We start from the raw sequence: 22,005 nt of genomic DNA on the forward strand, positions 1-22,005 counted from the left end.
CTAGCAATCTCTATAGAAAATTCATTCTATATTACTATAGATAACATATTCATCTTTGAATTCAGTGTATGTTCTCATTTTTAGGGAAATCTATTTTTGCAAATTCCAGTTTTTGTGGCTTATCATTCTGCACTATATTATTCTTATGAGGGAAAGGAAAAGGAGTTTGGAAATGAATAGTTTTCTGGAACAATTTTGAGGGAAAACCATAAAAATATGAACAATATAGATATTCAGTAACTATGACCTGTGCAATGGAAGAAACATCTCCCAATAATGTGTGCCATAAAATCACTAATGCCTAAAGGATAATAATATTAATAATTCACACTACTCCACCTTATTAGCTAGTAATAAGTTCCTGGTAAAAGAGATAACAACAAAAAATCCAAAAAAGAAAAGAAATACAAAAAAACATTTTAGTTTGGTGGAGTTTATTTAAAATTAAAATCTAAATTCTGGAGAATAAAATAGAAAGGTATGAGGAAAAGATCCTAATAGACTCTATGAAAGATTACATAGCATTTGAAAGGGCAGAATGTAGAAAAGGATGCAATTATATGCTGTGTGTGTTTGTGTGTGTGTGTGTGTGTGTGTATGTGTGTGTGTGCGTGCACACTTCTGTTCTTACCAGTATCATATGACTTGGGAAACATGCTTTACTTTTCATGGTGATTATAACATCAACTAACATTATTGGAGCATTAACTATTTTTCTGGACACTATTACAATCTACTAGATTAAATCCTCAAAACGCTTTTATAGAAAGATCGATTCTGATCAAACCCATTTTAAAGAGGAGCAATCTGAGGCAGAGAGGTTAGTAACTTGCTGAACCAATTATATAACTGGCAAGTGTTACAGTCAGGATTTGAACATGGATAGTACAAATCCAGAAGCTATGTTCTCAACCCCTACAATGCCGTGCCTTCTAGAAATGTAAATACTATGAAAGGATATAATTGTATTTAACACAGCTATGAAAGCAAAGTTATTGTTAGAGGTTATATCTATTCTTTAGGACTACCTATCATCCTCAAGTTACAGCCTGATGAAACTTCATATCATTATGTCATTTTTCTGCTCTAATTCCTGTAAGCAATCCTCATTTCACCCACAGTAAAAAAAAAAAAAAACAACAAAAAAAACCATGTAGATTAATAGTATACACGACTATATTTACTGGCCCCCTCTTATTTCTCAAGCCCTCTTTCTACTTCCTCCTCACTCCTTTCCCGTGCTACTGGCTTCCTTGATATTACTCAAACCCCGTGGCAAGCTCCAGCTTTTATCTCTGCCCAGAAACTCTTATCTCAGATATCAACATGGCTAACTCCTTCAACATCTGTAAAACTTTGCTCAAACCCCACCTTTTCAATAAGGCATATCCTGATCATTATATTTAATATGGCAACTTATATTGCAACACATCTTCTGGATTTCCATTTCCACTCATGCAGGCTATTTTTTCCCCCATTGCTTGACCACCACTGATCTTTTGTAATACATGCATTTATTTATTTGCTTATTATATTGTCTCTGCTGCCAGAAAACCAGCTCTACAAAGTGAGGAATCTGTCTTCTTGCTACCTAGAGTGGTCATTTGTTTATCGAAAGAAAGAATAAATGTAACTCTTAAAAGTGAAAGAAATTTATGAATGTCAGTGGATACCAGCCCACTCTAATAGCATGCCTCCACAAGACTATCTTTAAATTTCATTCATGGGACTTTGCACATGCTGCATCATCTGTCTGGATCATTTGTCTCCCATTTTCTACCTGGAAATCTGTCTTTCTGCTAAAATACAATATTTTTTCCTAAGCACCTCTCTTAGAAATCCAAGCACTCTCTTCCCGTGAGCCCTCATGATATGTGGCTCATACTTTATTTATAGTGTTTAGGGCTATGTGTTTTGATTTACTTGTTGACATGTTTCTAGCTGTGGACTCTCTCCCTCCTTAATGTAGAACATTAATCTCTCATATTTTTATCTACAGTATCTAGCAGTGATTGACATACCAACAAGCCTTCAGTTAAACAAAAAATGCCTATATCCTTTTATTTATATGAAGGTCACTATAGATTTAAAAGATACTTATGCTTAGGTTCATAGAGCTTTTTAAAAAATTAATAGTCTAATATCAACAACTGGTTGATGATACATGTGTAGTTCTGTAGACCAAAGGCTTGAAACTGAATTACTTGAATTTTCTTTACAGATAGTATCTCTAAGTAGGCTATAGTATCATATTTTGAATCTGTCTAATGTAAAAAGGTTATTGTGTTGTTATATATGTGTGTATACACACAGGCTGGAGGCATGGGAATAGGAAGGGGTTGAAGGTAATGTAGAATTCCATTGAATAATTATTATTCAAGCACACTTCAAAAACAACACCATTAAGAGATGTATGGTCTGTCTCACATGCATCTGTCTCTCTAGAGACTAAAAACCATACAAAGCAGCAACATCCATATTTTAGCAAAAGCAATTTGAGGGGGGGGAGCAATTTGGGTAGCATAATCAAATTCTCATCAATTTTGCTTTGGGTGCAATTAGCAGTATATGCACAAGGATGGATTAAGACAGCTTCTGTGAAATTTTTGAAGGAAAAATTAGCCAAGGGTATAATGTATTACGTGCCCTTGGGCTAATTATGATCTTTCTCTTTTTCCCATATGGCTCCAAATGTCCTTATTTAATTAAGTCATACATTTTCAGAATCATGTAATTGTATTCACCAATGATAAAATACTAGTAGAGCAAACAGTATAAGTTTTTCTATTGAGTTTGCATTTTTTTCTTAGAGAATTCCTTATGACATGATGAGAAAACTGCCAATTCATAGATTAATCTCCTATTTTTTAAAGTTGTTTTGCTTCTTCAATAGAAGTTTTTCTATTTGCTGTTTTACACATTCTACTGAAAGTAAATCTGAGAAAAAAATATTTTTAAATTTATTTATACTTAGAAATAACAATTATTTCAAAAAAATCTTTGTTATTAAAGGCATTTACTCTGATGTAAGACAATTTTTTAAATATTATTTCAGAATGATAATAGAGTGTAAAATATTAGCAGATACAAACCAACAAGGATGGAATAGAGGATGCCTGGCCTATCTGACGGTGGCTGAATATTCCGGTCCTGATCAATGGCTTCAATCGGTGGGGTAACAATGATGGGGTTCAGTTCTTCCTGGAAAAAAAAAATTCAGAGAGTTTTGTTCAACTTCATTACTAGTATCTTAGGAAAAACTGATACTCAGTACAGTTTGGACAGCTAGTTAACAACTGGGGCAGCAGTTAAACTTACGTTTATATAATACCTTAGGTTAGTAATTTTAAATCTGAAGTGGGAGTAAGTTGTCCTCTAACTCAAAATAAACAGACACAGTAATGACATGCATAGGACTTTATACAGAAATTTCTTCTAAAAGAAGAGCAATAGATAATGCTGGCATGCTTTAAAAAAGAGTAATGATATTAAACCATTATTTACAATATTTAAGTTTGATTAAATTATGTTATTAAGTTTGTTGTTATTGTGATATATATACGAAAATGTCGGACAATTAAATTCACCAACTTTCCAATGTGCAATTATACGGTGGAAAGTCTGCAAACTTAATTTTCCTGTGTATATACTAGGTTGATGCAAAAGTAATTATGGTTTAAAGGGTTAAAAATAATTGCAAATTATTGGCAATTATTTTTACACCAAACTAATATATTAACTATAAGTGTATGACTAAGTTACATTAAGTTACTGAAATTGGAATAATTAAAGATAATAATTGACCAATACTTTGGAGCTCACATGCATTATAGTGGCTTTGTTGAGCTCATAGTCTCTAACAGGCTCTCAGTTGTCTAAACACTATCAATATTATCCTAAAAATAAAGATCTTTAGGCAGGAATAACTTGCTAATGTTCTATTCACTTCTTTAAACGTGAATTTGGAGCCATGAAAATTTAAATCAATATCAAAATCACTCCATTAAATTTGGATGACTACTGTTCTTCTCACATAATACAACACTCTTCCTAAACTCTTTCCCCCACTACCTGTTCTGCCCCTCTTCCGCTCCATTTCACTCTTCTCTACCCCCCACCTCTCTCTCTCTCTGTCTGTCTCCCTATCCTTCCCACCTTTCTATCCCCATCCCAAGAACACATGAACCTTCTCCAAAGTCAGTCAACACCCATGTAATACCTCTATTTCTCTGTAAATTGAACAAATCTGAGGCTCTCCGAAGTACATATGTTTGAATCTAGGAGTTGAGGGTTGATTGGCTCTTAGTCATTTCTCAAAGGAATCTGATTGTATCAGCCAAAGACTGGTTCAATTCATTAAATCCTTGGTCGCTTTCCCAAAAGCGTGGCTATACTCAGACCTTAAGAGTAATTCATAAATCTCAGGATTTCCTGCAATCCCATCCTATCTTCCATAGTCAGGGAAATATACCAAGCATTCCTAAGTAGACTTCAGCTTTTTGAAGTAACTTAATTACTTATGTAGAATTTTAAAATATTGAATCTGAGCTCTTCTGTTAGAATGCTAAATGTGAGCAGATCACAATATGTAGGGCATCCCTGCTAGTTGCCTTCACTGCTTACTTCTGTGGCACTGCTCTGTGACCAATGTATAGTAGTTTTGAGAATAGGGATAGCGAGAGAGAGAAAAAAAGGTGAGGGGTAGAGAAGAGTGAAATGGAGAGGAAGAGGGGCACTGTCAGCTTTGAGAATTAGTTTTAAATCATCTTTCTCGACTATCTGAAGGTGTTGGAATGAACAATGGAATTTTAATCATATTATTTAAAATTACATAAACATTAAAAACTAAAAATAACACAACAAACAAAAACAAAAAGGAGGGAGAAGTGCTAATTAAATTGTTCATCTTTCATACATTACATGATGAGAAATGAAGAAATAAAAAAACAAGGGTGCTATTTGGAATTATGTTGGTAATCATCAGAAAAATTAAAAAGAGAAAATAGAAAACTGTAAATATCTCAGGAGGATGGGTCTGGAAGTGAAAGTAAGTGGGACTAAAGATATTTATTTAAATCCATTCAATCCTGTTTGACCACATAAGTATCATACTCTGTACTATTTTAATATTATAAACAAACAAACAAATAAATAAATAAATAAACAGAACTAGTGGGGATCACTTAAAAAAAAAAAAACTGTTGGTAAAAGCTTCAATAAGTTTATGGAAAATCGGGAGAAGTGTAGTTGTCTTAAAAACTTATTAGGACTGAACTTGCGTCTTGTCCTATAATACCACTGTGTTTCCCTAAAAATAAAACCTAACCGGAAAATAAACCCAAGCATGATATTTCTGAATGACATCCCCTGAATAGAAGCCCTAATGCATCTTTTAGAGCAAAAACTAACATAGGGCCCAGTCTTATTTCCGGGGAAACACGGTAGTAACTAATTTTAAGAAAGTGTTTGTTTTTCATTATGCTACCATTTATGAGTTTTACAGAAAACCTAGTTTAAAGGTGAAAATAATGAATTCTCAAATATGATGTCTAAGATTACCTCCCAACTAGATTCTGATCTTTGAATCTTAAGATTTTTTTAACATTAGTAATAGAGTCACGCATTACATAATGCTGTTTCGGTCAACAACAGATTGCATGCAAGACAGTGGTCCCATAAAATTGCAGCGGGCCTGAAAAATCCCTGTGCCCTAGTGATGTAGTTGACAAAATGTCATAGTGCAAAGCACTACTGCTTTGTGCCTTCTCATTCTATTAACAGTAATGTTATGGGCTAGAAATGCCATGGAGCTTCCCACAGACATAGCCCCTGAAAAAAATCTATGTTACCACTGGACTGACCCTTGGGTCTTTATTACAATTACAAGACACCCTTCAGTGATGATGATTAGGAAACTAAAGAAAAAATGAGTTTATTATCTACAAGTTGTGGAACATACATGGCACGCCAAGGGTCACATAGCAAGGTCAAAGGGGGAGAGACAGAGAGACAGAGAGACAGAGAGAGAGAGAGAGAGAGAGAGAGAGAGAGAGAGAGAGAGACAGAGAGACAGAGAGACAGAGAGACAGAGAGACAGAGAGAGACAGAGAGAACCCATGTGCAAGGGTCTGGGGTTCTGTTTTTATTGGGGTGAGAGGCTAGTTAGTTCTTTATTGGTGAATTAGAAACATAAGAGGAGGGATTCAAAGCACAGGAAGAGGAAAAAACAAAAGCAAAGCAAACAAACAAAAAGCAAGTAGCCCAAATGGTCAGTTTTTGAAATCAACCAAGATCTTTAAAACAAAAGAGCCTCAATGGGGAACATGTCCTGACTCTGTCTCATCCTGTGACTGGTAATGTGTTAATTGAGAGATATCCAGCTTTGAGGTGGAGGCCTGGGCAACCAAAGCTTAAGTCAGGCACTTGCATTGCAAAAAGAAGAGCCAACTTTGAGAGCTTACACTACAACTACTCATGTGTTTATGGAGATGCTGGTGTAAAGAAACATGCTGTGCTGCCAATCATATGAAAATATAGCACATACAATTACAGTATTAGGCTATACCATCTAGGTTTGTGTAAATTCACTCTATGACGTTTGCACAGCGACGAACCTACCTAACGACATATTTTTCCATTGTTAAGGGATGCATGATTATATATAACATTAAAGGACACTGTGTTTTGTTTAGGATGATACTGTTAAATATTTATACATTTTTCATAGACATAAGTATTAGGTTGGTGCAGAAGTAATTGCGTTTTTTGCAATTTGTTTAAACCTTTTAAACTGAAATTAATTTTGTACCAACCTAACAGCATTTATCTGAGTGAAAAAATTAAATATGTATGAATTAGAAGAAGCAACATAAATTACATGTATCATTTCCTTGAACTTTTCCACCAAAATCTCTATAGTAGATACAACCAGGCATTGAAGGGGTATACACGTAATGAAGAAAAACCCAGAGGAAAACCATTCCTTCGAATAAACAAGAATTGTATAGAAAGAACATGTAATCAATTACAAGGTTTGGTAAGTAGTATGTATTTAGTACACTTTTGTCAATTTGTATTCTGTTGAAATATCCAATCTGGTAAGAGATCACTATTCTCAAGTAGACGTTGCTGTACCTACTACTAAGAAAATAGGTCAATGGTGGTTATTGTCAGAACAATGTCCACAGTTCTTGTGAAAAGGCCAATAGTTCAGAGATACATTTCTTTTGAAGAACAGAGTCTCTTCAATTGGATAGCAATTACTGCTCCTTAGTCCTCTCCTGCCACCCTCATTTCTCTTAACTTTTAACTTTTTCCTGTTTGGATTACTAAAGAAAGTACATGCTGAAGAAATAAGAAATTTACCCATGGCTCAGATATGCTTGTGTATCTTAAGAAAAAGATCAAACTGTTCCTCCATCATGGTATAATTGCAATAATTACCTCTTTACATAAAGCTTTATTGGTTTGTGAACAGATAATTATCTTAATTGTGTTTATAACCCACAGCCTAGCACCTGATCGTTTTCAACATATATTGTTAATCAAGTTGAATTCCAGGAGACATTAAAACACACACACACACACACACACACACACACACACACACACACACACACTCAGTCCTGTAATGTTCTTTGGTACTTTGCCTCTAAAGCAAATCTGCTTTATATTGGAGAAGGAGTCATGTCTCCTGAATTCTGTTCAAGCAAATGTATGTTAAACATGCATAGGATGCAGAGTTGCATTTCATTGCTGTTTGAACCATCAGCGTTAAATTCCCTGATATATTTAGTAATGGTACATTATCCTTAAAATGAATTAAGTCCATACAAAGAGATTCATATTATGAGGATAATCACAGAAACTATTAAACAATAGCAAAATATATTGTCTCCTAGAGAAATAAGGACTATGGGATTCTCTGAGTATAAAACCCAGGATTATTCCATAGAGATGCATGCTTCATGTTCATCAGTGTTTTGGAAAGGTGCTTTGTCTTTTGAATTTATCTAAAACAATTGTTTTCATGCTCAAGTGTTGAATTCTTCTGAGAAGATAACAGTAGACAATTAGAGTTTTGAGGTATGCAAGGGTGGTTATTGCTTCTACAACTTTTTAAGGAAGTCCCAGTTCTTTATTCTTTTAGCGGTTTAAACTAATACCTTGCATAAAAGGTATGTTCAAAAAAAGATTTCTTAGGTAAGATATTTTCACAAATTCAGCTAGCGTCAGACAAAAAGGAGTCATGGCCATAAAACTACAGCATGAAGCCTAAGCTACCATCCCTTAAGATAAAAGTGCACACGATTCATGTGGTTCTTAAATCTGTTTAATGCATGGCTAGACAGTCTTTAAAATAATTTTAGGCAATTCTGATATCTTTAAAAATTTTCATTTCACGAATGGGAACTAATATTGATAATTTATTATATAAATCAATGAGGCAGTAAATCTGAAAAGGAAAAACCCATATTTGACATTTAGTAGATTTGATTAGTAAAGCCTTGGTTGAGATACAGAAAACTGAAGCACTGTTTGAATTTTAAATGTTCTTCAACTCAGCATTTGAGTGATGTCTTCACATGAGTAATATACACATAGTATTACACTGAACTTGCTAAAGTATTTTAAATTAAATGACGACATGATAGCAGTCTTCAAGAGTTTTCTATAGAACGCTTTGCCTTGGTATAGTGGAAAACTCAAGAAGAATATATTCAGTGAGAACCCTGGAAAGGTGGGTTGAGCGTATGGAAACACACGTCTCTGGCATAGAAGACAAATTTGGATATTATCTTCAATTATTATCATTCTTAATTTTGACTCTTTCAAATATCCACCCTTCTATTAATAATAGACTCATCATTGCTGAGATTAGTGGTCTCTATTTTTATCCAATAATAATCATGCAGATTTACAAAGAGAATAATTATATTAAAAATAAAATATTCATCATCAACTATAAATATCTTAACACTGATAATTAAGTGATTTTAAATTTTAGCAAACTATATAATTGAAAATCTAAATTATTGAATTTATTATTTATTTATTATTAAATTGCTGTCTTTATTTTTTGTGTTCTTTACACTTAGGCACTTTTCTTCTTCAATATCTTTTTTCCCCTCATAGATACAAAGCTTTGGTTAATATTTTACTATTTACTTTATTTTGTAGTTTACTATTACTTCTACTACTATAATGATTAGATACACACTAAAATAAAGGATCAGACACAGTAGTTTCTACTGACTGTGGGAAGCATGGCTCATGCCATCCATTAGTAAAGAAATTCCAACATGCATTAAGTATGTTTCAATATCATTTAAAAAAACCTTAATATCCAATTTGTACTTTAAATATGTTAAACACTTCCTATAACAAAAAAATAAGATTCAGACTACATGAAAGAAAATTTGGTGAATATTGTTATTCTCATCTCATATTATATAACAAAGGTACTCTTTTCCCAGCAGCTTTTGAAAATGTTTAGCCATACTCTTGTGTGTTTCTATATGTTAACTGACAGAAAAAGAAAGAACAAATCAAACATGTCCACACATACCCACAAGACACGTATATACTTGTACCACCATTTCTGCTTTTTTCTTTGATTTGTTTTGCTTTTTTCAAGTGGCAGAAATATCAGATTGTCTGAAAAAAGTGTCAAGTATTCTAAAATGTTCTCTTCCTTGTGAATATTCTCTATCCAGAGAATATTGTGCTCATCCATATAAAAATTTATCAAACACTCTTATTAACTGTATTTTTTAGTTAAATAAAAAATGTACTTGCCTGTAACTTACTTGAGAGCAGGGATGAAGTCTATTTATTTTTAGATCTGTAGCACTAGAAACCAATGTGACACACTGGGCATTCAAAAACTGTTGAATAAACAGCTTCTCAATTTATGATTATTTAGAGTATTCTTGAGCCTCATAGACCATAGCTTTGCTCTGGGCTCCTGTAGGCCATTCAGATATACATGCTAGTCTTTTATAAGTACTTTTTTTGTAATTCTGAGATCTTTGTACTCACAAATTACTATATACAACTATAGGAAAAAATAATGTAGCCATAAGATTAGATTAAAATACACAGATATGGGCTCAAAAGTGCTTCACAGAAATGGTCTTCCAGTAGACTGAGCAGTGAACTCCTGTATCTTATGCCAAAGCATTCCAAACTTACTTACCATGTTTCCCCGAATATAAGCCCTACCCTGAAAATAAGCCTGTTAAGATTGCCAGCCAGACGGACATGTTTAGGACATTTTGACGATGTTCCAGAAGATGACACGACTGTATTTGAATAAATGTAGATTGTTGTACATGAAAAAAATAAGACATCCCATGAAAATACTCCTTAATATGTCTTTTGGAGCAAAAATTAATACAAGACCCGGTCTTATTTTCGGGAAACACGTTATAAATAGCAATGCAACTTTCCATTAAACTATGTAATCCCTCAGAGCTTGAATCCTGATTTTCAAAGTGATGTTAATAATATCTATATTCCATAATTGGTAAGAAGCTCATAAAACAATGTATATAAATAAGACAGTAAGTGACGTGCTTACTACATGAAAATTATTATAGTGTGATGAAAATTAATTGATTATTTTTATTGTGTAACATTGGTATTAAAATTAACTCCAAGTTATAAGCAGAGAGAGAGGAAATTTTTACATTTCAAGCTGGAATCTTATTTGATACCAAATCTTGCACAATTTCCTGAAAACAGGACACTGTCATGAATTTTGAAGGTTTTATTTAGAATTGCATAATTAATCAAATGTTTGAGAGTACGAAGGGCAGGGAAGGGACTATCTGTCATTACTATTTAATTGTAAACCAAGATTCAGATGTAAAACCTGCAAACCAAATTATTTAATGATTATACCTAAACATAATTTTAAGAGAGTATATCAGGGAGTTGAATATTCACTTAAAATGAACGTTTCATTTTACCTTATTTACTTCAGTTAAATTCTTTCTATAGATACAGACACATTGCAGTTTTGTATCTAATTTATAAACTCATTCCCTACTCTATTGTTTATAGACAATTTGTCACAACTCCTTAATTTATTAGTATTCAGATGATTTATATAAGTTATTAAGAACTTGTGTGCAAAAAACTCTTATCAGTTTTCAAATTGCATAAAATAAATTGGATAAGAGTTCTGGAACTATTGAGATCACAGTCATGGAGATGACGACTCAAAGTACATGTATACAAGTTAATCTAGAAATATTTATTATAAAGACATCTATCAATAAATATTGCAAGAGTTCTGATAGAAAACTCATATCTTCAAGTATTATGAGTGAGTCATTCAAAATAACAAGAATCAGAGATATTCAAGCATGTGCAATTTGAATAAAGCAAATTTTAATTCATGCATCCATGGTGAGTCTGGTAGAGATAAAGGATATGCTTGTATCTGATAGAGGCTGTTAAAAATTGATGATAGATAGATAGGTAGGTAGATGATAGATAGATAGATAGATAGATAGATAGATAGATAGATAGATAGATAGACAGACAGACAGATGGATGATAGACTCTACGGATATTTTGAAGAGCATCATTAACGTGCCTCAAAAACTGTGTAGTTTAATTCTTATATAGTTGGCAATGGAAAACCTCTATAGGTAAATAGCAAAAGTACTAATTTTATTTTTTTCTGATAAAAAAGAATAATCCTAAAGTATATTGTTAGTATAGAAAATGCAAACAAAAATATTTAAAATCCTACAACTCAGGGATAACCATTATTAATATTTTAAGGTATTTTCTGACAGTAGTTATCAAATATCTACATATTATACTTACACATGTGAAATTTCACCATTTCGCATACATACCTTTTGCTGATTATTTTTACCTCACATTATATCATAACCAGTGTTCTAAGCCAATACATATGCTTTAAAAACACAGTTTGTGATAATGTGCAACTTCCACTAATGTTATAAGTTAGGCTTTATAGTTGTACATTTAAGTTACCTATCTTGTCTTGGCAAAATATAATATGTATTTATTATTTTGTTGTGCTCTTAATTATAGTCATAGGTTAGATTCCCAGATGTGGAATTTCTGGATCAATGAATGAGGACATCTTGAACTCTTTTGTACAAATTGCCAGATGGCTTTCCAGAAATATCATAATAATTTGTTTCTTCCTCAGTAGTGTGTGAGTATTTTATAATAACATACAGTTGTCAGTACTATGGGTGATATATTTCTAGACTATCGCTCAACAACTATAAGGTTTAATTTTGTATTTCTTTGGTTGTTAGCATAATTTATTTGACATATTTATCTGTGTTTCTTCTGTTCATTTACTTTACTATTTTATTTTCTAATTTTTATATTTTATAATTTTATTTCCATGGCATAAGTGCATAGCACAGAAATCAACACTTTGTCATCAGTCTTACAAATATTTTCAGTTTGTTGTTTTCCTTTTAATGTTGCTTGTTTTTGACTTCTAGGAATTTGGCATTTTTATGTACTCAAATAAATCCCCTTTTCTCTTTTTGATATCTGCTTGGATAGTCTTTCACCACTTGAAAGTTACATAAATGATGAATTATACTCACTTTTAGGTATTATGGTTTCAATATTTAAAATTTAATGCTTCAATCTAATATTCTCCAATCTGTAGTTGAACTAATCTTCTTTTTATTTTTTTAACAAAACTAAAACTAGTTATAAAAACTGTTTGCTTTCCCTCTTGTTCTCTGTCTTAAATGTACATGTGTATAAAATTGAATCTCCTTTGAAAACCTAAGGATCTTATGTTTCTATTATATTCTATTATATTGTCTATAAAATCTTAATTTTTCCATGTCTACAGTGATTTAAAATAGAAATTCAAATTTCCTCTTTTAAGACCTATGAAGTTTAAGAGTGTGAGTGTGAGTGTGTGTGAGTGTGTGTGAGTGTGTGTGTGTGTGTGTGTGTGTGAAAACTAAATGTTGGAAAGACATGCAATGACTTAAAATAAGGAATTAGGTGCCAAATATTCTGGATTTATAGAAAACTTGCCACAAAAATTGGTGGAGATATAGATGATGGAATGACAAACAAGAAAATACCATCTAATTGCATTTGTTAATGTCTCCGATTCGTCACACTTCTATCCTTCCAATTCCCAAAATGCACAGACACACATACAGACACACACACACACATGCACCCCACAAAACTGCTGTCTTAGTTAATAAAATTTGAGAATAGAAAACCACATAACTATTTTAATATTACATTTTCTTTAAGAATTATTTTACATTCCTGAATTCAGTTCCAAATATAAAGACAGATATTGGTATAGAGATATATAGATTAAAGTTTTATTCAGTTGTATTTAGATTTTATTTTGTTTTACTGCTTTCAATGTTCATGTCTAACTATTTAAACCGTGATTTAATTATTTTAACGTTCTTTATTTTTACTCAACAGTCAACTGACATATATGTCCTTGAATATATTTTTAATAAGAAACTGTGATTCCCTGCATATATAAGAATATTAATTGTTTCATAAATGAATGAAAATTTGACTCAAGTTTTGGTTTTTTATTCACAAATGTTTCTTCTAATTGTAAACTTTCCTCCATGGTTTGCTAGCTTTGATTTCTATGGAGCAGAAATCTGGGTTCTACCTAATATTCGTTTTCTTTGTATTTTCTCTTTAACTGTCTTGCAGAAATTTGCTTTTATCTTGAAATAAACGTAACATATTTGGATTTTTTTAAATTTTAGTTGCTTTACTAATAAAAGTATTCATGCTTTGAATACTTTCAGTTATCCAACATAAATGCTTTATAAATCCCTAAAGTTCCTTTTTTTTTTTTTTCTTTCTACTGTATCTTTGTTATTGCACTTGCTCACTTTATCTAGTTTCTTTATCAACACAAATTGATTATATTTTTGTTTGGCCATCTGATCATTATTATTTTATTCCCTTTTTCAAAATATCTATAATCTGAAAGAATTCTAAAACATGTAAGGGAGTACTGTGATATGGTAAGAGTATAATTTGTTAAGTGGGAAGATGCAGCCTGAGTTTTGTTTTTAAGTTACTAGCTTCAGTGAGTTTCACCCTTTGCTGAGCCATAAAAATAAAGAATTGTATTAACTTCTTTACTAAGCGATTGTTAATTAACGGAAGAAATGCTTGTAAAAAAAATTGAAATACTTCTAGCAAGTTCTAAATAAGTATCAATTATTAGTAGTAATTAACAATATTGCATTCTTCAGTTCTATATTTTCTATATTTAATCTCTTTAATTTTATTATTCCAGTTTTCTTCTCTATCAGTACCTTCATTTCACCTTTACTCTCATGTTTCACATGTTCTTCCTTATTGAGTTTTTACTAGAATCTCAACATTTTTAAAGTAAGTAAATTGTTTTTTCTAATAACTTTTCACAAATATGTATTTTTTTCTTTTTATCCTGAATATAAAATGTTTTCCTTGAATACCGTAGGGTTTTTCATGGGATTCAAGTATGTTTGAACATTGTTATTGCAGTTGCTCACTTTACCTAGTTTCTTTATCAACACAAATTGATTACATATTTTTTTATAGTTTAAATTTTATTTCTACTTGTTTATTTATTTATTTATTTATTTATTTATTTTAAATTTATTGGGGTGACAATTGTTAGTAAAATTACATAGATTTCAGGTGTACAATTCTGTATTACATCGTCTATAAATCCCATTGTGTGTTCACCACCCAGAGTCAGTTCTCCTTCCATCACTATATATTTGATTCCCCTTACCCTCATCTACCACCCCCCACCCCCCTGTTTATATTTTTTATTTGGCCATGTGTTATTAGGTGGCTGACTGATGCCTTTGTGATTGTTAAGTTCCCATTTATCTGTGGTGGAGACCTAAAAATCTTTCTTTATCCTTTCCTGTACTTTTTTCACTCTCTCTTTCAATACTGCAGTGATCTTATACTAGTCCTGGCAAAAATCTGATTTACATTCCTATTCCTTGTTTTCAATGTGGATGCAACTTCTCATTTGTTGTTGTTGTTCGTTTGTATGTTTGTTTGTTTGTTTTTTGTATCCTCACAAGTATTTCAGTAAGGCCATGGATAAAGGTAAATAGGTACCTACAAGCTATCTGCCATTTCAAACCAGACCTTTCTATTCTAGGCTTATGAACAAGAAAATGACATAAATGAAATAAATAGTAATGGTCCTTCTCTTCAACATACTTATAGTCTAGATCAGAAATAAATTTATACATAAATAGAATAACTATATATTTAACAGTCAACATTTATTGAATATTAACCTGGGTATCTCATTACAAGGAACTGTAAAAACATCACTTTTTTTTTTTAGTTGAGAAAAGTCTGTGATTAAATTGATATGATATTGATTGATATAAATTAATGTTACTATTATACACTTAGAATGCTGAATTCCAGAAAGATTAAGCCTTCATGTAACTAACTAATGAGTTTTGGAGCACAGTTTCAGACCTTTGTCTTTAAACTCTGGTGGCAGAATGCTTTCCTCTAGACTGCTCTGTTCTAGGATACATTATGATACACTAAGAATGTGAGAGTTCTGAGCAATAGTCTAATGCAAGTTAAAGAATAAAGTGGTGAGGATGACAAGGAATGAGGGGTTATCCTTCTACCTGGAAAAGTTAGAGGAGAAGGCTTTCCCTCAAAGTGCCCATCTTATTCACATCATTTTGTCTAACACCTCTTTTATTTAGGACTAAAATAATTACAGCACGATAGAGCTGACAGGAAAATCCAAAGGAAGAGAAAAAATTTAAGAAAAAAGTTACTGGTAATAAATTTTACTGAGAGTTGGGTTTACTGGAAAAACAAGTTCATAATTTAGAGCTGGAAATTAAAAAAAAAAAGAAATACAGAAACATGAGTGGAATTCATTCAGTGTTTTTATATTAATTTTCAGATATTGATTAGACCTTTATTTTATATGAGAATATTGAAGTGATAGCATTTTTCCTCATCTCTTTGATATGTTATATAATATCAGATGAACACAAAATAGTCTTTAGTGTCAGCATATTCAAACACTATTGCAAATAGTCATAATAACAATATTCTCTTTCATTAAGTGTATTGTCTGGCAAATTATAGATGGTTCATGAACACTGAGAATTTTGAGAAATCTGTAACAGCAGTGGACCATATCTTTTATAGACTTATAGTTCTATATAATGTAGAGTATACACCATATAATAATTGTTCCACAAAATACACTCTTTTGCTATATAATGACATTTTTACAGTGTCAGTTATAGAATCATTTCTGAATTTTGCCACAAATATAAACCATGTTATATAGCAGCATTTAAATTCTGTATTGGTTTCCCTTGTTTTTTAAATTCTACTGTTAATATTATTATTGTGAATTTGGAGATGCAATGGAAACTCAAACTTCAATCAAAAATAATTTAATGATCAGATGCTTCTAAGATGGATATGGTTTGTATAGAACAATTATTATTAAGAGTAATAATTTATAGCATTATTTAGATATTTGAGCCCTATATATTCCTTTCTACAAGCTAATGCCAAATGAGGACTTGTCAAGAGCATCACTAAAATATTTTATTAATTAAAAACAAAAATATTGTTTTTGTTTTCTTATATATCTGAACCAGTGAAAAAGAAACATTAGTGGTTCATAGCTTGATTTTATATATACAATTTAACTTTTAGGACTATTAAAATAATTTTTTTCTTAGGGCACAATAGTATTCCACTGTGTATCTATATATCACAACTTCTTTATCTAATCATCTATCGAAGAACACTTTAGTTGTTTCTATGTCTTGGCCACCGTAAATAAAGCTGCAATGAATATCAGAGCACATATATCTTTATGGATAAATGTTTTCAGATTTTTTGGGTAAATACATAAGAGAGGGATTGCTAGGTCATATGGTAATTCTATTCTGCCATAAGAAAAGATGAAATAGTGCCATTCACAACAACATGGATGGATCTTGAGATTATAATGCTGAGCGAAATAAGTCACAGAAAAAGTAGAGAACCATATGATTTCACTGATATGTGGTATATAAAACTCAAAAAAAAAAAAAAAAGAACAAGAAAAAACAAATGAAGAAAGAAAACTCATAGACACAGACAATAGTTTAGTGATTACCAGAGGGGAAGGGGGAAGGGGGGTGGTAGATGAGGGTAAAGGGAATCCAATATATGGTGATGGAAAGAGAAGTGATTCTGGGTGGTGAACAAACAATGTGATATATAGGTGATATATTACAGAATTGTACACCTAAAAAGCAAACAAACAAACAAACAAACAAACAAACAAAGAATAACATCATAGCTAAAGCAACACACTGTCATACATTGTCCTGAGCATGTTTATGGAAAACATATTTGGAAAGGTTACCTGTGTTTAGATTTTACCTTTTTGACACTGAAATATAAGTTTCTGAAGACAGGGGGGAAAAAATCTATTTAACTTTCCAACAATGGTCACCCCAATAAACTTTCATTAAAAAATAATAATTGTGACATCTTACTATATTTATATTAAAATTTTAATTTATACATTAAATTATGATACAAATTCAATATATATACATATATATATTTCTTTTCATGACTTGTTTGAAAATGATTAATTTATTGTTTTTTAACTTAGATTTTAGATTTCAAATACTGTATTTTTAATTTAATAGACCATATTGACATTTAAAACTAGCTAGAGAAAAAAAAAAGTCAGTGGAATTTCCCAGTTATATTTAATATGATAAATTGAAATTCTTAAACATAAAATCCATTTCTGCATCAGCTTTGGGAAAAGTTGCAGTGCTATAGCAGTAATTAAACCTACACTGCCATTTTTCTCTGTAGAAAAATTCCTGAAATTAATAAAATGGAGAATGCAAATAATTTAGATGAATGGTATCATTATATATATTATATCCCAGTCATTGGAAAGACTAAATTTACCCTACTGGATGTTGATTTGGAACATGAAATACTTTAAACATTTGGTCTGTTTCTTGTTATTGAAATTTGGGTGAAGAAAAATAAGTATCCTCTTGTTACCAAGACCTACTATCTCACCCCAAGGTCATTCTGCATGACTTAATCAGCAAGGGGGGGATTTGTAAAGATTATGCAAGCCTCCTCTTGACAGATAGAAAAATTATAAAACACTAAAATGGAAATAAATACACAGCAGGATACTAGTGCAACAAGGTTTTAATGCTTTATAGAGCTTGCGTCACCTAAATTTCCTAAAAATATAAGGTGAGCAAAAATAAAGGCTCATTTTTTGACAGATAGGCTTAGTGGGATTGTATCTGCCTCACTGAACAGTATAAAACACTTGGCAGAGAACATATAATAACAGCCTATAACGTGATTTCCCATGCACTCTTACTCAACTGCCACAGCTAGCTTCTGAGTCATAAACAGGATAGAAAATTTCCCCAAACTAAACCATTAGCGACATTTAAATCCCTCAGAAAACGGAAAGGCCCTGTAGGAGTTGGCTCATTTTGTAGAAGCACAAACTGAAACACTTAGTTTTCATGCTTGAAAGAAATATGACTCAGGCTTGTGTTCAGACCTCTATTTTCTCCTTGAAATAGAGGCTACTACGTACCTTCAACCACAACATGGGAGTCGTGGATAATTCTGGATGCTGGTGCCTGCGGGACACTGACAGATGCTTCATAAATCTTTATCAAATAGCATTCTTTATATGTGCCCACAGGGTCTCTTGTAAGCATCTGCTATACTTTTCCATTTTTTTCCAAAAGTTCAATGTAACATTTTTTAGCGCTTTTTTTTTTTTTTTTTTTTTTTTTTTTCCTCTCCTGTTCTTGGTAGTAAGTTTGTCTTCCACATAGGATGCATTTATTTCCCACTATATTCGCTATTACATTACATTACACTTACATTAGAAGTATTTGTTTAAACACATCACAGCTCTTGGGCCAAGCCTCAGAAAGTGAACGTAATTATAATACATGTTGATAGTACTAAATAATCTGAGTTTTAGAAAAACACCTCAGGAAAATTTTATATACAATACAGTGTTACATAAACCATTCTAAGCCTTTCTAATGATCTTTCCCACTTCCTCACCTTTATTTCTTTCTCCACACTCTTAAAAAGACAGAGACGATGGGCAACATCTCACAGGAAGTAGCATGTGCATGTTACTTCTTTAATGACCTTACTGAACAACAGTTTATATTACATTTGAATTTAAATTGCACCAGCCTACTCTTACCACTTAAGACTTTTTTAGTTATTCTTTTCATTCTTACTGTTGGAAACTATGATTGTATTCTTGGGATGAAACATATTCAAATATCAAAATTTGAAAAATTGGTCAGCCCACTTTCAGTATCCTATTGCTAAGTTTATACCACAAATGGCCATTTGGAAGTAAAGTACTCAAACTAGTAGACAGGTACCAGAAAACATCCACAGACCCACAACTTAACTGAATGTATATGCTATTTTTCAACTGAGTTCAGTTAGCTGGTGAACAAATACAGCAATGAGTAGGCTTGTAATTAAATATGGGGAAAAGTGAAGTTTCAAATGAAAAAAGAATTTGAACTATTTCGTAACGTTCAAAAATAAGTTTTTTAAGTTAAGGAGACTAGGATGTTCAGTTTTACTTAGAAAATATTTGAGATACGTTGTCCCAATCAATTAATCCACAGCTATTTATTAAAAGAAAGTGAAAAGATGGGAAGTAGAACAATATTTATTGATATTCTTCTTGTGCCTGGCTCTATATGTTTAATTTTCACAATACCTTTGTTATAAAACCTGACAAGAGTGGTACAGTGGTATATCACTGAGTGGTATAGTTTGAGCTAGAATCTGACTTTACAACCTGTGCTTTTTAAAACTCTTTGACTTTCTAGAGTTAGGTAGGTAGGGTGACTGTTTCTGGTCCTTACTTACCTATCTGACTGCACGTTCCATTACTGTGTTTCTCATTCCCTGCCCTCTAGCATCTATGGCTTTCTTTCTCTTAGTTAAGAAAAAAAATAAATATACAAATATACACATACATATAAATATACATACAAAATTCAAAAAGTAATAATAAGAGTACTTTTTTTGTAATATAGATCTACTAATGAGGTGGACTGAATTCTTTTTGTGGGGAAGATAAAATTTCACTTAACTGGAGTTCAAAGTTCATGTTCTCTATCATCAAATGGATTGCAAATGTTCATCTGTAAAAAGTGTTCTTTTCTCACGGGCTTAAGAAAATAAGGTGTCGGTCCAGACTTGGCCTACAGGCCGTAGTTTGCCAACCCATGGCCCAATTTCTGAAGTCTATTTTCTGAAGATTGGGATTCAAAGGGTCTCCAAGATTTGGCTACAACTTACTATCTTTCTATCCATATTCTCACTACTTCCATTCATATACTTCTCTAGCCAAACTAAAGTAAAACATTTACCATTCAGTGTAAACCATCTACATTGCCCAAGTCTACTCCTCTGTTCATCTCCCAATATCAAAATTGTTAAATGATGTGCTCAAATGGTACCTCCTTTTTGAGATTTTTCCTGAACCTCTAATTGGAATTGATCTTCTCTTCTCTGAATGCTGATAGAACAGTATTGCCTATTTACAATCACCTGTAATTCTTTCATTTCTTATCCTAGACACTGAGGTCCTTGAGAACAAGTACTATGCCTTGTTCCTTTTTGTGTCTCCTTCAGTATATAAACATGAAAAGATATTCAACAGATAGCTGTGGATTTGTGATTGAACAAGAGGGATAATGATTTATACTAGAGGCTTCCTGCTGTTGCTCATTTCTGAGTTGCTTCCTTATACTCTGTTTCACTTCCAATCCATTTGTAACTAGCTCCCTGTATTCAATCCCCTCCACTTAACTACATGGTATGTGCTCTGTTACTCTCACTGAACCCTGACAGATATACTTAATCAAAGTATTGCATATAAACTATGAAGATTACTACCATTCAGTCATCCACCAAATTACAAGAAAGGAGAGCACTCAGACTAAAACAGAGAGCAGTGAGACTAAAACATTACTGAAGCTGTAAGTTAAATAGAAATATTCCACACAATTTTCATATATCTTATTAAAATATGTCAAACATTTCCATTTCCAGGGCTTTGCATTTGCTATTCCTTTAGCTTTCCATCTCATAACTCAGTTGTCAACTGAAAGCCCCTCCCTCAAAGAAGCCTTCCCTCACTACTCTACCTAAAAAAAAAATAATAATAATAATTAATTCATATCATTCACTATATGCCATGTTCTCTATAATATGCATGAGCTCCTGAAATTATCTTATTTATTGAAACTTTAGTTTTCTATCCCTCTAAACTTAAATATAAAAGTAAATTTCCTAAAGATATATGATCATGATGTCTATATTGATTGTTCTCCCAAAATTGTGCAATTGTTCTGAAATAAAAGTTTCTCTTTCTCTTTCTCTTTCTCTTTCACTCTCATTCTCTCTCTCTCTCTCTCTCTCTCTCTCTCTCTCTCTCTCTCTCTCTTGCTCTCTCTCTCTCTCTCTCTTGCTCTCTCTCTCTCTCTCTCTCTCTCTCTCTCTCTCTCTCTCTCTCTTGCTCTCGCTCTCTCTCTCTCTCTCTCTATCTCTTTCACTCTTTCTGTCCCTCTCTCTCACATTCTAATAGAGATATAGTATGTATCTATTACTGATGGATTGATTCTTTTTTGGGTGATTAAAAAACAACAACAACAACAAGATTCCCTTTGTCAAAGAGCTTAAAATATAATCATAAGCCACCAAAAAGTTATTAGAAGCAATAAACAAATACAGTAAAGTTGCCAGTTACAAACTCAATGTACAACAGTCCATTGCATTCCTATATACTAACAATGAAATCTCAGAAAAATAAATAAAAAATAAAACAATTCATTTTGCAATTGCAACAAAAAGAATCAAATACCTAGGAATACACTTAAC

At 32.1% G+C, this 22,005-nt stretch overlaps 1 protein-coding gene across 1 annotated transcript in view; it reads right to left on the reverse strand.

Moving 5' to 3' along the window:
* PCDH15 (protocadherin related 15) overlaps positions 1-22,005 on the reverse strand; it is a 1,316,677-nt gene that overhangs the window by 296,631 nt on the left and 998,041 nt on the right. The window contains exon 12 of the mRNA XM_088791982.1: positions 3,093-3,201. Coding sequence (XP_088648108.1) covers positions 3,093-3,201 — 109 coding nt within the window. The remainder of the gene's footprint in view (positions 1-3,092; positions 3,202-22,005) is intronic.

The sequence above is a fragment of the Rhinolophus sinicus genome, chromosome 15 (assembly GCF_057876585.1).
Source record: "Rhinolophus sinicus isolate RSI-liver-muscle chromosome 15, RSI-T2T, whole genome shotgun sequence".
Lineage (NCBI taxonomy): Eukaryota > Metazoa > Chordata > Mammalia > Chiroptera > Rhinolophidae > Rhinolophus > Rhinolophus sinicus.